At 37.2% G+C, this 15,000-nt stretch overlaps 2 protein-coding genes across 2 annotated transcripts in view; one reads left to right on the forward strand and one right to left on the reverse strand.

Annotated features, from left to right (window-relative positions):
• The window catches only part of LOC122264040 (medium-chain acyl-CoA ligase ACSF2, mitochondrial), an 11,207-nt gene extending 6,486 nt beyond the window's left edge, over positions 1 to 4,721 (forward strand). The window contains exons 5-14 of the mRNA XM_086530491.1: positions 89 to 208; positions 529 to 646; positions 1,427 to 1,522; positions 1,744 to 1,892; positions 2,328 to 2,496; positions 2,781 to 2,888; positions 3,505 to 3,653; positions 3,852 to 3,993; positions 4,158 to 4,268; positions 4,414 to 4,721. Of these exons, the coding sequence (XP_086386617.1) occupies positions 89 to 208; positions 529 to 646; positions 1,427 to 1,522; positions 1,744 to 1,892; positions 2,328 to 2,496; positions 2,781 to 2,888; positions 3,505 to 3,653; positions 3,852 to 3,993; positions 4,158 to 4,268; positions 4,414 to 4,533 (1,282 nt within the window). The 3' untranslated portion in view covers positions 4,534 to 4,721. The remainder of the gene's footprint in view (positions 1 to 88; positions 209 to 528; positions 647 to 1,426; positions 1,523 to 1,743; positions 1,893 to 2,327; positions 2,497 to 2,780; positions 2,889 to 3,504; positions 3,654 to 3,851; positions 3,994 to 4,157; positions 4,269 to 4,413) is intronic.
• A 4,468-nt stretch (positions 4,722 to 9,189) lies between these two features.
• LOC122264050 (medium-chain acyl-CoA ligase ACSF2, mitochondrial-like) overlaps positions 9,190 to 15,000 on the reverse strand; it is a 9,565-nt gene continuing 3,754 nt past the window's right edge. Inside the window, exons 4-14 of the mRNA XM_086530492.1 lie at positions 14,863 to 14,963; positions 14,025 to 14,144; positions 13,512 to 13,629; positions 12,085 to 12,180; positions 11,721 to 11,869; positions 11,205 to 11,373; positions 10,886 to 10,993; positions 10,180 to 10,328; positions 9,840 to 9,981; positions 9,565 to 9,675; positions 9,190 to 9,421 (exon numbers count right to left, since the gene is read on the reverse strand). Of these exons, the coding sequence (XP_086386618.1) occupies positions 9,302 to 9,421; positions 9,565 to 9,675; positions 9,840 to 9,981; positions 10,180 to 10,328; positions 10,886 to 10,993; positions 11,205 to 11,373; positions 11,721 to 11,869; positions 12,085 to 12,180; positions 13,512 to 13,629; positions 14,025 to 14,144; positions 14,863 to 14,963 (1,383 nt within the window). The 3' untranslated portion in view covers positions 9,190 to 9,301. The remainder of the gene's footprint in view (positions 9,422 to 9,564; positions 9,676 to 9,839; positions 9,982 to 10,179; positions 10,329 to 10,885; positions 10,994 to 11,204; positions 11,374 to 11,720; positions 11,870 to 12,084; positions 12,181 to 13,511; positions 13,630 to 14,024; positions 14,145 to 14,862; positions 14,964 to 15,000) is intronic.

The following is a 15,000-nucleotide window of genomic DNA, read 5'->3' on the forward strand; positions in this document are numbered from 1 at the left end:
CACTAGTAATTTTCCAATCCTTTCTGCATTTCATCCTATCTTCACACACTCGTCACTGTGTTTGCATCTCCGCCCATGGCTTTCCCAGTTACTACAAGATGCTGTGCTCGTTGGCCCCCGAACTGCCCTCCTCCACCCCGGGTGACCTGACCAGTGCGGCGCTGCCTCATCTCAAGAAAGTGTTCATCTGTTCCCAAGAAAAAATGAGGTGAGATGGTCGAAGTGAGTTGTAAGTGTTGGATTGCTGTTTAGTTGTTTTTTTTTTGCTATGTCTTTGGAACTATGTAGATGGGAATATATTCGGTGAAGTTAAGTGAAGTTGTGCGTTTTGTGATTGTTGGTTATGTATCTGTGGCCTGTACGAAAAGAACTTTGTACATTTTGTCATTATCACCAATACCATCACTACCAGCATCATCACCACCACCACCACCACCATCTACATCGTTCTGACAAGTTATTTAAACTTGATATAATATCCTGCCAACCATGAGCATTTGCAAACTAACACCTAACTTCTATTTCCAGCGGCACTTTCAGATTTACAGATCTCTACGAAGCAGGTGAAAGTTCCCACCGAAAAATGGTTGAGGAACTGTCATCTAAGGTTCAGTTCGATGAAGCCTGCAACATTCAGTTTACATCCGTGAGTATTTTGTTTTTTGATGTGGATATATGCTTTTCCAAACAGGAAGGATTAAAGAGAGTATTTACGTCATTCTGTTGAAGTCTTAAAGTTTCCTTGCAAGTCAGCACATTCTTTATATATTTTTTTTCATATTTTTTTTTCTTCAAATGTTTACATATTAGAAATAAATCCTATTGTAAATGATTTACATACGGAAATTCTCTCTAGCAATTTTGATTAATATTGATTAAGTTACAATACTGTAAATCAAAACGATCTTAATATATATCATAAAAAGATGCAGTCGTTCCAAACAGTTGAAAAGTTTTCTGGCAAAGGAGCATTTTTAAAGATTTAACCAACCCACTGAAAGCGCTCGGTTGAAAGGCTTGCGACTTCATTCAGATGTAATACTTGCTTGAATATCTAATCGTGAGAATTCACTTTCGGAATATATTTTTTGCGAATGACTTTGATAAGGATATAATCTAACTGTTTAAACTTGCTGTTCAGTAAAGCCTTCTATTGTGATTAATTCCTTGTAAACAATTTGTATATTTTATGAGTGTTAACCATTCGTATTTATGAATCCAAAAAAGATATGTAAGAATGTAAACAAAAATAATTTCGAAGCTACTATTTATATTGTTCAGACAACGTACACATTTGCATGCTTTCTATCATATTCCTTATATTCATCTTTATAGAGTGGCAATCGTAACCTGAACTTTAATTCACATATTTTACATAGAAGTTTATCCGATCAGAGAATGAGTAAATTGAACCAATCCTTTTCAGGGGACAACTGGTCTTCCCAAAGGAGCGATCTTGTCCCATCACATGCTCGTGAACAACGCTTACTCCATTGGCGGCCGCACCGACTACGAGAAAAAGGTATTTATGAAGTATTTACTCTTCTGTGGTCGTTCTTTTAAACTTGATGGGATGCGGATCATGTTTTTTTTAATTTTATATAGAATCATAACGTAATTGTTTATTATAAAGGATTGATTAATGAATGGAAGAGGCGGTCATGTGTGTGCATTGCCTGAGAAAGCGATGATTCTGGGAGCTGACGGTTGGGAAATAATTCATGACGAAATTAATTGTTCCAGCCTCATCGTATATGCATCTCCGTGCCGCTGTACCACTGTTTCGGCTGCATCGGAGGCTCACTCTGCGGCATGCTGTATGGGGCGACCTCTGTCCTGCCCAGTGCCGGCTTTGACCCCGATGCCATTGTCAGGACACTCGAAAGTGAAAGGTTGGTACGATCTCGTTTTGCTTTTAATGATGTTTCAGATTCCCCCCACGCTTAAGAAAGCATTGTTAGGGGTATGATTAGAAAAGAGAAAATGTACTAGTTAGTACAGATTAGTTCTTCTTAATATTGTTTCTGGGATAGGGACAGGGGAGTCGAAAAGAGAGAACCAGGTCGAACCTTTTTGCATTTGAAGCTGAATTTCCACGAGATTCATTGGACACAACCACTTCCAGTGATAGAATTAAACATAATCATGATAAAATAAGGAAATAGTAGCCATTGTTAGTTCGTGTCAGACCAGAAGCCTCATCAGACGGTAAAAACGAAATTATTATTTTACTATCTTAACAGAAGTATTGTCCGACTTTAAACGTCACGGTTTTTATTTTTCATAACTGTGAGTGTGTCTTATATCACGACTTACTTTCCAAACAGAATCACTTCCTGCTATGGAACACCCACGATGTTCGTAGACATTCTCAACTCTTACCGCAAGAACCCGACTGATCTGAGCGCCATCTCGACGGGCATAATGGCAGGCGCTCCGTGTCCGCAAGAGTTGGTGATGGCCGTCATTAACGACCTGAAAATGAAAGACTTTATCGTAAGCATGCAAGCGTTTTTTGTAATGTTGGTAGGTTATTTTTATGAAATGGGGATACTATGAATATCAATTGTCGGTAATAATGATTGTATAATTATATAATAACAAAAACACCAGCACGTAACCCAGTTTTAACTGTTAAACAACTGATACTGGCGAATATACGTGACGCCGTAAGTGAGTTCGTATCCATCCTGGCGTTAATGGTAAGAGTGATTGATATAATCAACAATTATAATTAACATTTGCTAGTGACGGATATAGGCGACGCTCGGCAATTGCAGGTGATGTACGGGATGACCGAGACGAGTCCTGTGACCTTCCAGTGCTTCCCTTCAGATCCACCAGAGGTCCGGTCCTCGACCATTGGCTACCCGGGAGACCATATTGAGGTATGAAGTTAGTGTCAATGTGTGAACTTCCAATTTCGACATTTGTTTCCGAAACGTATGACCCCTTTTCCTTTTGTTTCGGTTCAGACGTTTGAAACTTTGAGCGATGGGTTTAGAAGTCTAAGTCACTCTTCATGTACTAAATTCTAAAGGACTCAGCCAATAGACTGGCGATGTTCACTTGTCTCTTCCAAGTCTCCTGAACGTGATTTTCGTCTGTGTATTCATCTAATGATATCTTTTTGTTTTAGTTAGCCCATCCATTTTGAATCATGTAGTGTAGTTAAGAGTAAGCAAGAACACCATTTTTGTGTTCATTACTGTTATTCCTTTCCATTTTATCTGTTATAATGATGATTTCTTCTTAAACCAGAATGTCAAATTTGGTTCTCCCTTTTTGCTATTGCCATTATATTATTTTTTGTGTGCATATAAAGATATGTAGATATAGATCTATAAATAGATTTGCAAATACATTGATGCTTTAATGCACTTCTGTATTCTTGTGTTTATTTACTTTTCATTTTCCTCTTCACCAGCATATGTATTTTAATTTCCTTTACATATTCTTGTTAACCGATGTCAGGTCAGTCGATATTCCATTTCCATTCCTCAGGTCAAAGTGGTGAACGAGTCGGGTGACCTCGTGCGCGCGGGAGAATCGGGAGAACTTCTCATCAGAGGCTACTGCAACTTCCTGGGCTACTGGGAAGACCCCGAGAAGACCAGGGAGATTATGACCAATGACAGATGGCTGAGAACTGGGTTGGTATTTCCCGTATTAATATCTGTGTTGGTATACCATATGGCTTTTCAGTCTTAGGAGTGATACGTAAAAAAGACAACTTACCATGAAAAGGCGATAAGACATTTGGGAAAGAATGAAGCTAAATTGGTACTCGCGTCTCCGAAATATATGAAGATATTCATCGAATGAGACTGACTTGTGGTCCTTTTTTCCAGCGACCTCGCCTTGATACAGCCTGACGGGTATGGTCAGATTATCGGACGCATAAAAGACATGGTCATCCGAGGAGGAGAGAATATTTATCCTGCAGAAATCGAGAACTTCTTCATGGGTCACCCGGATGTGATCGAAGCGCAGGTTGGTTTGGTTACTGAGTGATAAATAACTGTTCGCTGGCACTTGATTTTTCTTTACTGGCTAATGTGAGAGAATTGAAGATGTTCAAATTTCAGCTGTTATGACCTACAGTTAGTTTTGTCAATTTTGTCCCTTCGTACTTCGAAAATCTTCCTCCGACGCAGGTGTTTGGTGTGCCGGATGCCAGGATGGGAGAGGAGGTGGCGACGTGGATAAGGAAGGCCGACGGTTCCAGCCTTTCGGAAACGGAGCTTAAGGAATGGTGCAAAGGGAAGGTCTGTCGCCCCTTAGACTCACCAAAGGCTATTATCATAACCTCAAATAAGAAGTCAGCCGTATGAATATATTCTGATAGACTTAGGTAGGGATTCACGATGGTGTGAGAATTTCCTAAACTTCCCTAAACTTTCCAAATTACAGATCGCCCATTACAAAGTCCCGCGATACGTGCTGTTCAAGGACGAGTTCCCACGGACGGTCACGGGCAAGATACAGAAGTTCAAGATGCGGGACCAGACCGTTAAGGAGCTGAACCTATAGGCGTAAAGGGGCGTTTGAACAGAGCCTTCATTTTATAAGTCTTATTTCTATTATTTTCATCTTTTTTTACTGCTACATCTACTTTGAAAGTACACAAGAAGATTACGTCGAAAAAGTATAAGTGCAGTTTTGGTCCTATCACGTGTAAGGAATTAGTTTCATTGTCTAGATAAATTTACTAGTTGTTACAAGTTTTTTTATTTATATCCTTTTTAAACACTTTCATTCACACAATTTATTGATTAAATAATACATTTCTTATATCTATTATTGATGATACAGGATACATATTCCTCATTTTTTAGGTATTGTATGACATTGAAAAATAAATATATATACTAACTCATATGCATTTATAAATAAATATATGTATACGCGTGTTATTTTTAGTACTAGTGGCGGGAATAGGAGATATATAATCATGATCATAGTTATTAACATTTCCAAGCGTATTAATATTTGTTATGGTAAGGTAATTCCTAAATCATGGATATTTTGCTGAAAGTGTAAGGAACTCATTTACTTCTTCGCTCACATATAAATTTTCATTTATATATACCCTTTATATATATATATATATATATATATATATATATATATATATATATATAGATAGATATATACATACATATATGTGTGTGTGTGTATATGTATATACATATATACATATATGTATATACACACCCACATATATATATATATATATATATATATATATGTATATATATATATATATATATATATATATATATATATATATATACGTATATGTATATTTACACATGTATATATATACATACATATATATATATACATATATATATATATATATATATATATATATATATATTATATTATCTACGGTAAACTAAAATACATTTTTCATTGCATTTCAGTTTGGCAAAAAACAAAACAAAACACAGAAGAACCTGCAATGTGAATGCAACAATAACAATACGATGTGGCGTTTTTTATTATAACAAACCGACAGATTTGATCAAAATACTTTACCATTTCGCTCATCCTCTATTTCAGGGGCTTTCAACCGGTATAATCTTATGTATCCCTTAAAGTTTTCCAGTGTTGGTCACGTACCCCTAACCCTGAATGAAGTACCAAAAAGTTGATAACAAATGCATGATTTGCCAACTTGGTTTATAAGATATATATTGTATTTTACATCGTAGACAAATATTTTCAATCATTGATGGGTACGAGCGTGGGACACAATCGAAAAGAACACATATCTTCCTACCTAGACCATGTTTACTCTAAATTGATTCATATCTTGATATTGATTCCTGCATACACATTTATAAATATTTCTTATACTGATATACTAATATCCTCCCCAAGTTTCCTTGTTGTGTTGTTACCTAGTGAAGGATATATATATATCTCCTGTCTAGTCTATTGCATGTAAGCCACTTGCTTACATATAGCTTTGCACATTCAAAACCAAAGTATTTTGAGAAACCAGTTACGTACCCCCAAAATTCCTCTTCAGTACCCCTGGGGGTACGTGTACCCCTGATTAGGAACCCATGTTCTATTTAAATGTCTAATCAAACGAACACATATTATCTAATGAACAACGTATTACAAAGGTCTCGTTATTCTGATGTTGATATTGTTGTATATTGTTTGTTGATTTATGCTTTATATTCTCGATAAAGTCCGGATGTCACTAGCGCAGACTGACGTATGCACAATTAAGGAAATACGGTGACAGCAAGAAGGTCCTACGATTCACGGATTATCGATCAAAGGACTTTTTATTTATTTGATATATCCTTATAATGATTACCTATTAAGTAAAACTCGTTAATCCTAAATTATGAAGTACCATTAGTGAAGAAAATATAAAGCTAATGCTTGGAAGAAGTAGCGTAATTCTATACCACTGATAAACAAAGTATCTATATATAGCCTATAAGATGTATGTGTCGCTCTGTGTCTATCTTTCCATCTATTTATAAATAAACGTGCATAATCAACATTATTAATTAGAGAAGCGACAGATATCAATTAATATATGATAGACAGGAGTAAGAAAATCAAACAAGGAAACAAACACACAAAATACTTCAAAAAATAAATTTAGTAACTTCGAGCAAACATAACGAGTATAAGTGTAAATGCAACAAACCGAACAAACAGGTAGATATTAAATATTACAATTCATGCATGAAACCGCGGATGTATAATTAAACAGCGTGTATTAGAATGAAAGGAACTTGTACTATGACGTTTTATGCAATTGTGTTACATTGGTCACTCAACTGACTTGTCTAAATAGGTGAGACTATTAGATGTATTACATGTAAAACGATTGCTTGTTTCTTTTGATATTCGGATGCCGTTTCCTAGACCTTGCGCTGTGTTCCTCCCCAGATGTGTTAAAATGACACTAAGCAGCCATGATAAAATTGAGGGGTGCGTATTCACAGTCTGTAACTGTGAAAGGTAGAACTCAAAAGTAAATACCGACGTGCTGTGGTTAAGTCATGTTACTAAGTTACAGGTGGTTGGAATATTCATTTAGTTTTAGTGTAGTTGTGATTACTACAAAAACTCGGATCATTGTCCCAAAACAAAGCAAAGAAGAAAGTATCTTGGGTGTATAATTCGTATGTGGGTATTCTAGTGACAATAATATATCAATGATGCTGGTCCAATAATCCGTTAAATCAAGTAAAAGCAAATCACCATAATCTTATCCATTTGATACTAGACTGCATAAGCTGCTTGATCCGAGAAGGCAGATTACAATAACAGATATGTGCTAAATACGTTTTTTCAATCTGCAACACCATTAGCAACTGATATGCATAGTCCCTTCATCCACTTACAAGGTAACCACTCCTTGTCGCTAACGTGTGAACCGATCGTTTTGACTGTTGTATCTGAAACAAACACCCTTATTCGAACTGACAGTTGTTTCGGAAGCAAGAGTCGACATTGGCGGATCCCACATTGACAACATTGAATGGTGAACTTGGAAGTGAAAAGGATTGTCTTTTTAGTGTCTACACTTTCACATATACCATTAGGCCCATTTGCTTGGATTGCATTATTGAACAATGAACATTTATTGTTCTCTCTGCATAAGACACTAATCACTGATTTATAAGGATGAGATTTACATACAATTTAATTTCAAGAAAACATCTGCCATACCCACACGACCATATAGTACAAGGCACAGGTAGAGCAGATTATAAAGCTCATTAGCTCTACAAAGAGTAGTCATCCTAGAAAATTAGATAACATAATAACTTGCATTAGGGTTCAGCATTACTCCATATATCAAAGCAAATGGTCTGTCATTCATTTTTTGCTGTGGCCACTGTTAACACTATCTACTACAAAGCAAAAGTAACATTTATGTACAATGGTGAAGTTACATAAAAGGGGGAATAAAACAGGTGCGGGTAAACTGAAATAAGAAAAAATCTGATTTGCATAATGATGTTTAATGTATTTTAAGTATAGAGAAAATATATGAATGAGACTGAAATTCATACCAACGGAAGATATATTCAGATTCATTCTCCTTATTGTTACTTGAGATGCAGGGTAGGAGTCGCGTGCTGTTACAATTGACTTCAGTGTTGTATTTTTGTTAACCATATGGCCCATCTGTATAAGTTCGAACTCTTTGGAGTCGGTGGCAATAGTTTTAATGCTTATCTTTTTTTTTTTAATCTAACCGTAAGCAGCGTGTTTATGTATGTGGTTGTTTTTCTCACTTTAATCCTGTTGTCTCTGGTGTTCCTCATGGTAGTGTCTTGGGATCCTTATTTTTTAATTATTTCTACTAACATGAACAACGATCTTGAAAGTACGATACCACATTGTATGTTCCTATAACTTCTCAAAATAAACCCGTTGTTACTGTTTCTTTGACCAGAAATCTTTGCAAAATTGTTACTTGGTGTTATGTATGGGGTGTGACGCTCCATACCAGGAATACCAACTCCGTTATTATTAGCAGATGACGCTCTTTTTCCCTCTCCATCATGACTTATTTATTTTGGATGACAAGGTACAAAACGTTGATTGTTTTTAAGCTATTGGGTGTCACATTAGATCCTCAGTTGACTTTTAAGAAATATCTTCAAAACATCTCGTCATTTATTGAACAAAAATTGGCCCTGCCTCGTAATTGTTAAAAAACAAAAACAAAAAAACTTACATCCGTGACTCTACTGTCCTGACATAATTTTGTTCTTTTATTCTGCCACATTTTGAATACTGCTCACTGGTCTGGATTTCTGCAGCTGATTGACATCTCAAGTTGCTTTATGGGGCATTCAATGCTTTGTCATGTTCCTCTTAGATTCATTAGAAATTATCTGAGTGTGGATGAGAGCGTTTGACACACTGGCAATGTTTAGTTGTGATCTTGGAAGAGGAAGAAACTTCACACACACACACACACACATTCGTATATATACACATACATACATATATATATGTATATATATATGTATATATACATATACATACACACACACACATATATATACATACATACAGGCCGAGGTCAGACATCTATTGGATTTCCGAGTAAAATAAGAGAAAAGTAAGTAAGAGTGAACTTTCAGGAACCTCTAAATTAAGAAGTCGATATAAGTTTTATTTATTTATACTCTTTCGATGTAATATTCTTGTGTACTTTCAAAGTCGAGGTAGCAGTAAAAAAATGAAAATAATACAAATAAGACTTATAAAATGAAGGCTCTGTTCAAACGCCCCTTTACGCCTACAGGTTCAGCTCCTTAACAGTCTGGTCCCGCATCTTGAACTTCTGTATCTTGCCCGTGACCGTCCGTGGGAACTCGTCCTTGAACAGCACGTATCGCGGGACTTTGTAATGGGCGATCTGTAATTTGGAAAGTTTAGGGAAGGAGGAAATTCTCACACCATCGTGAATCCCTACCTAAGTCTATCAGAATATATTCATACGGCTGACTTCTTATTTGAGGTTATGATAATAGCCTTTGGTGAGTCTAAGAGGCGACAGACCTTCCCTTTGCACCATTCCTTAAGCTCCGTTTCCGAAAGGCTGGAACCGTCGGCCTTCCTTATCCACGTCGCCACCTCCTCTCCCATCCTGGCATCCGGCACACCAAACACCTGCGTCGGAGGAAGATTTTCGAAGTACGAAGGGACAAAATTGACAAAACTAACTGTAGGTCATAACAGCTGAATTTGAACATCTTTAATTCTCTCATAATAGCCAGTAAAGAAAAATCAAGTGCCAACGAACAGTAAAATGCACACTCAGTAACCAAACCAACCTGCGCTTCGATCACATCCGGGTGACCCATGAGGAAGTTCTCGATTTCTGCAGGATAGATATTCTCTCCTCCTCGGATGACCATGTCTTTTATGCGTCCGATAATCTGACCATAGCCGTCAGGCTGTATCAAGGCGAGGTCGCTGGAAAGAAGGACCACAAGTCAGTTTCATTCGATGAATATCTTCATATATTTCGGAGACGCGAGTTCCAATTTAGCTTCATTCTTTTCCAAATGTCTTACCCCCTTTTCATGGTAAGCTGTCCTTTTTTAACGTAGTCCTCCTAAGACTGAAAAGCCATAAAACATACGAATAGATATAAAAACAGGAAATACCAACCCAGTTCTCAACCATCTGTCATTGGTCATAATCTCCCTGGTCTTCTCGGGGTCTTCCCAGTAGCCCAGGAAGTTGCAGTAGCCTCTGATGAGAAGTTCTCCCGACTCTCCCGCGCGCACGAGGTCACCCGACTCGTTCACCACTTTGACCTGAGGAATGGAAATGGAATATCGACTGACCTGACATCGGTTGATATAATTACGGAAATGAATATATTCAAATTACAAAGTAAATCTGATTGTGAATATACAGGCATATTAAAAAATAACGGCACAGTATAGTGACAAATCTACATACGTATCTATATAAGCACATAAAACAAAGGACTAGGAATAGATCGGAATGAGACAGAAAGATTAATGACTATGATAAGTATAACGGTGACAAATTACAGCCAAAAGACAAAGTTCTTGGTCAAATCCAGACCACTGAAAGATTCAAGATGGATGGGTTAGCTAAAATAGAGAACTTATTGAATAAATAAACGAAATCACGTTTCGGAAACCTTGAAAGAGGCATGAACAAGTTAACAGAACGAGACTCCAGAGTGAGTCCAACAGTACATAAGCACTGGCCTCGAATTCCAAGTTCACTATACGAAACTGCCCATGTGTGAGCCGATAGTTTCGACCCTTGTATCCGGAGCACGTGTCAGTAAGAATAGGGATATGCGTTTCTGATGTAAGAGTCGTAACTGAGTCTGTACCTCAATGTGGTTTGCTGGGTAGCCAATGGTAGAGGACCGGACTTGAGACGGATCTGAAGGAAAGCACTGGAAGGTCACAGTACTTGTCTCGGTCAACCCGTACATCACCTGCAAATGACGAGCGTCACTTATATTCGCCACTATCAAATGTTAATCAGTCTGACTGTTAAACCTGGATTCCATGCTGGTAGTTTTGTTACTATTATGATCATATTCAATATAACCCATGATTGATATTTAATGCCTTATAGTATCACATCTTATATGATAATTACCGCATCTACCGATATACTCTATAAAAAAACGCTTGCATGCTTACGATAAAGTCTTTCATTTTCAGGTCGTTAATGACGGCCATCACCAACTCTTGTGGACACGGAGCGCCTGCCATTATGCCCGTCGAGATGGCGCTCAGATCAGTCGGGTTCTTGCGGTAAGAGTTGAGAATGTCTACAAACATCGTGGGTGTTCCATAGCAGGAGGTGATTCTGTTTAAAAGAGGAATGTGTAAAATTGAACTTGATCTACTAGTCAAAGAAATTCTAACCCTGAAAAACCACATCAGACATCATTCCTCATCAGACGAGGACACAGCAATCCCGTTTTTAATACCCGATGAGGATTCAAATCTGACATGAACCGCCATCTTCTATTCATTAAGTTCTTATAGTTGTGTTTCATTTTATATTTATATCCACGTCATTGCGTAAGCATTTGTGTTAAGGTGAACGTAATAAAATACAGATCTGGTAGGATCAGTTTCCTAACCTATCCTTATTTTTTTTTAAAGGAGGAGGGGGGGGGGGTATCTGAAGCACATTGAGATCATACCAACCTTTCACTTTCGAGTGTCCTGACAATGGCATCGGGGTCAAAGCCGGCACTGGGCAGGACAGAGGTCGCCCCATACAGCATGGCACATAGTGACCCTGCGATGTTGCCAAAACAGTGGTACAGAGGCACGGAAATGCATATACGGTGAGGCTGGAATTATGTCCATATTATCATTAATTTTTCTCTTATTATCGAACTGCCATAATCATTGCTTCCTTGGCAATACATATACATACCCGTTTCATCCATGAATCAATACCTCATATTTAGCTTTTTTCATTATGATTCCAAATAGATTTGAGAGAACAAAAAATACCCTCGTAAAGCTTGACAAAATTATCAGGGAAAAGTTAAAATTATACAACCTTTTTCTCGTATTCGCTGCGGCCGCCGATGCAGTAGGCATTATTCACGAGCATATGATGAGATAAGACCGCTCCTTTAGGCAAACCTGTTGTCCCCTGAAACAGACTGATTAGCCATATCCATCTACTGACCGTGTGAAACTCTACGTTAAACAGGCAACAGAAGCTGCGTTTATGAATGTTACTGTGAAGAAGACGTGTAAAAGAACACGTTTTTGGGGCCATAAAAATTACCTTCGAAATAAGATATATTTATCAAAGTCTTTTGCATTCCTATCTATTATATTCATGATTAATTAATCAAACTATCATACAAATGATTTTGATGGAAATTATTATAATTCTTGACCAGGTCACTACTCATGTAATTTTCCCAAGCTGAGTCGATTACGACACCACAGTTGATATGTTCTCTGCTTCTTATTATAAGCAATTTTGCAAATCATACCTTATTATTTTAGTTGACACTCTGTTGTCGATAATCTCCTAAAGACAATTATCCAAATTTGAAATAGGATCCATAGAAGGAATATAGTGTCCCAATGAATATTGTCATTATCACAGTAAATGTTGTCCCAATTGACACGAGACTTGAGCAAAACCTGACGGAATATTGCAATGCCAGGATCTTCAAAATATAGCCTGACTTTACAAGATATTGCACCATGGTCAGAAATAGCAATAGGTAGAAGAATAGCTGCTTCACTGGCATCAGTTAAAAGCAAAGCCAAAAAGCAACCATCAAAATGAGAGGATTTATTCACGAGCTGATTACAGTTAGAAAAAAAATCTAAAAATTGTGAGCAGCCCTACAATCTGCATTACTTTATCAAAAAGGGTTAAATCACTCACTGTGATTGGCATTAGGGCCACCAATGAAATTGAGAAATTATTTAGTATGAATTAATTGAATAGATGCCATTGCTGTAAGCAGAATGAAGTCTGAAACATGATGTTTATTAATTTCAGATCTTTTGCTGAGAAAGCTACCAAGTGCACAAGCATTATCAACTTCACTTTGAAGAGCCCTGTGTGACTGCTTGATTACAGGTTTTTATAAAAGTCGGCAATAAGAATATCACTGGCATTTCTCCTATTGGAAATATTGATTTTAAACCAGGATAGGATGTAATTAGATGAGGCAACTTTAAAATCCTTTTACTTAGCATTAGCAAAGGAATGGGTGTTAGAATAGATATGTGATTAGATTCAACATCACCAGACAAAAGGACAAATAAAAACATAAAGCAATTAGAAAAAATAAACACGTTGGTACTGAACAGTCATGATGGCTGCCACCATTCATGTGTAAGATTTGTCAATCAGTGATACTATATGATACTATATGATTAGGCAAGTACTTTCTTGCCCTATTAGCTTTCTTCTTTCAATGAAATAGTTATCCGTAACAAAAGAGAAATACTTACGGATGTAAACTGAATGTTGCAGGCTGCATCGAACTGGATCTTAGATGAAAGTTCATCGACCCTTTTTCGGTGTGAACTTTCACCCGCTCCGTAAAGATCTCCAAATCTGAAGGTGCCGCTGGAAATGGGTGTCTGAAGTTAGTTTGCAAGCTCGCCAATCTGTTTTAAGGCTAAGATACCCGTTAAAACTACGTTGTTGTTAACATAAATTCATAATAATGATAATGATAATAATAATAATAATAATAATAATCATTGTGATAATAATCATAATAATGACAATGATAAAAATAACAATCACGGCAATTAGTATCTTTACGATTAGTATTATTATGATAACAACAATAATAAGGTTTACAAAGTTAGTTACATACAAACCTGAATTTACAAAGCGCACAGATGCTTATCTCCCCACGTATTCAAAATATAGTCCCAGCTCTAACGCTACTAAATAAAATACAAAACCTTATTACATCACGCCAACTCGTAAACTCACTTCGACGAATATCTCACCTCATTTTTTCTCGGGAACAGATGAACACTTTCTTGAGATGAGGCAGCGCCGCACTGGTCAGGTCACCCGGGGTGGAGGAGGGCAGTTCGGGGGCCAACGAGCACAGCATCTTGTAGTAACTGGGAAGGTCATGGGCGGAGATGCAAACACAGTGACGAGTGTGTGAACATAGGATGAAACGCAAGAAGGATTGGGTGAAAAGGATACTGGTTTGTGGCGTTTCGGATAAAGATAGGAATTCACTTCGGATGAAGTAAAAAGACGATTTTGGTTTGCGTCGTTTGAACAGCAAGCTTGTCTGGATTCAAGCTGTTATTCCTTGTTATTTTGAGTTATTGTTTTTTTACGTTCAAACTTCAACAAAGAATTGCCGTCGAATAGTCAAACTAACAACATCAATTACCATGATGACAAAAACGATAACAAGTATGATAGTAATAAAAACAAACGACGTTCAGTCACAGACGTAATTAGACTGCTACTGTAATCACCAGGGCCGGGCGAAACCAGTTGAATCCCGCGCCTAAGGGAGTCCATGCTAGCATATAATCTATTAATTTAATTCAATCTTTTAAGTGCAAATCACTATTGCTTTCCATTATATCATAGAGATATAAAGTCGATAATAGGCTTTTTTATTTTATTTATTTATTTATTTATTTTATTATTATCATTTTTTTTTACATTTCTATGATTCTACAGCCCTTAGTGCAAGACCTTAGGCCCACCGAAATTCCCAATTGAGCCCCGCACCTCCTAAGGCCAGCCCTGATAATCATAATAACACGGATGATAATAAAAAGTCATAAAGAACATTCGGCAAACTTTAACACTCACTCTGACGTCTTGAACTTCTCGTCGCACACGAGGCCTTTGACGCCGACCTTGTTGAGGCAATATTCGAGTTCATTGGGGCGGTAGGCGGGGTTGATGTTGACCTGCGGATTGCAATCACTCGATTAGGGTCATGGCAAT

The sequence above is a fragment of the Penaeus japonicus genome, unplaced genomic scaffold (genome assembly GCF_977035675.1).
Source record: "Penaeus japonicus unplaced genomic scaffold, GWHDUDI00000001_assembly GWHDUDI00000033, whole genome shotgun sequence".
Lineage (NCBI taxonomy): Eukaryota > Metazoa > Arthropoda > Malacostraca > Decapoda > Penaeidae > Penaeus > Penaeus japonicus.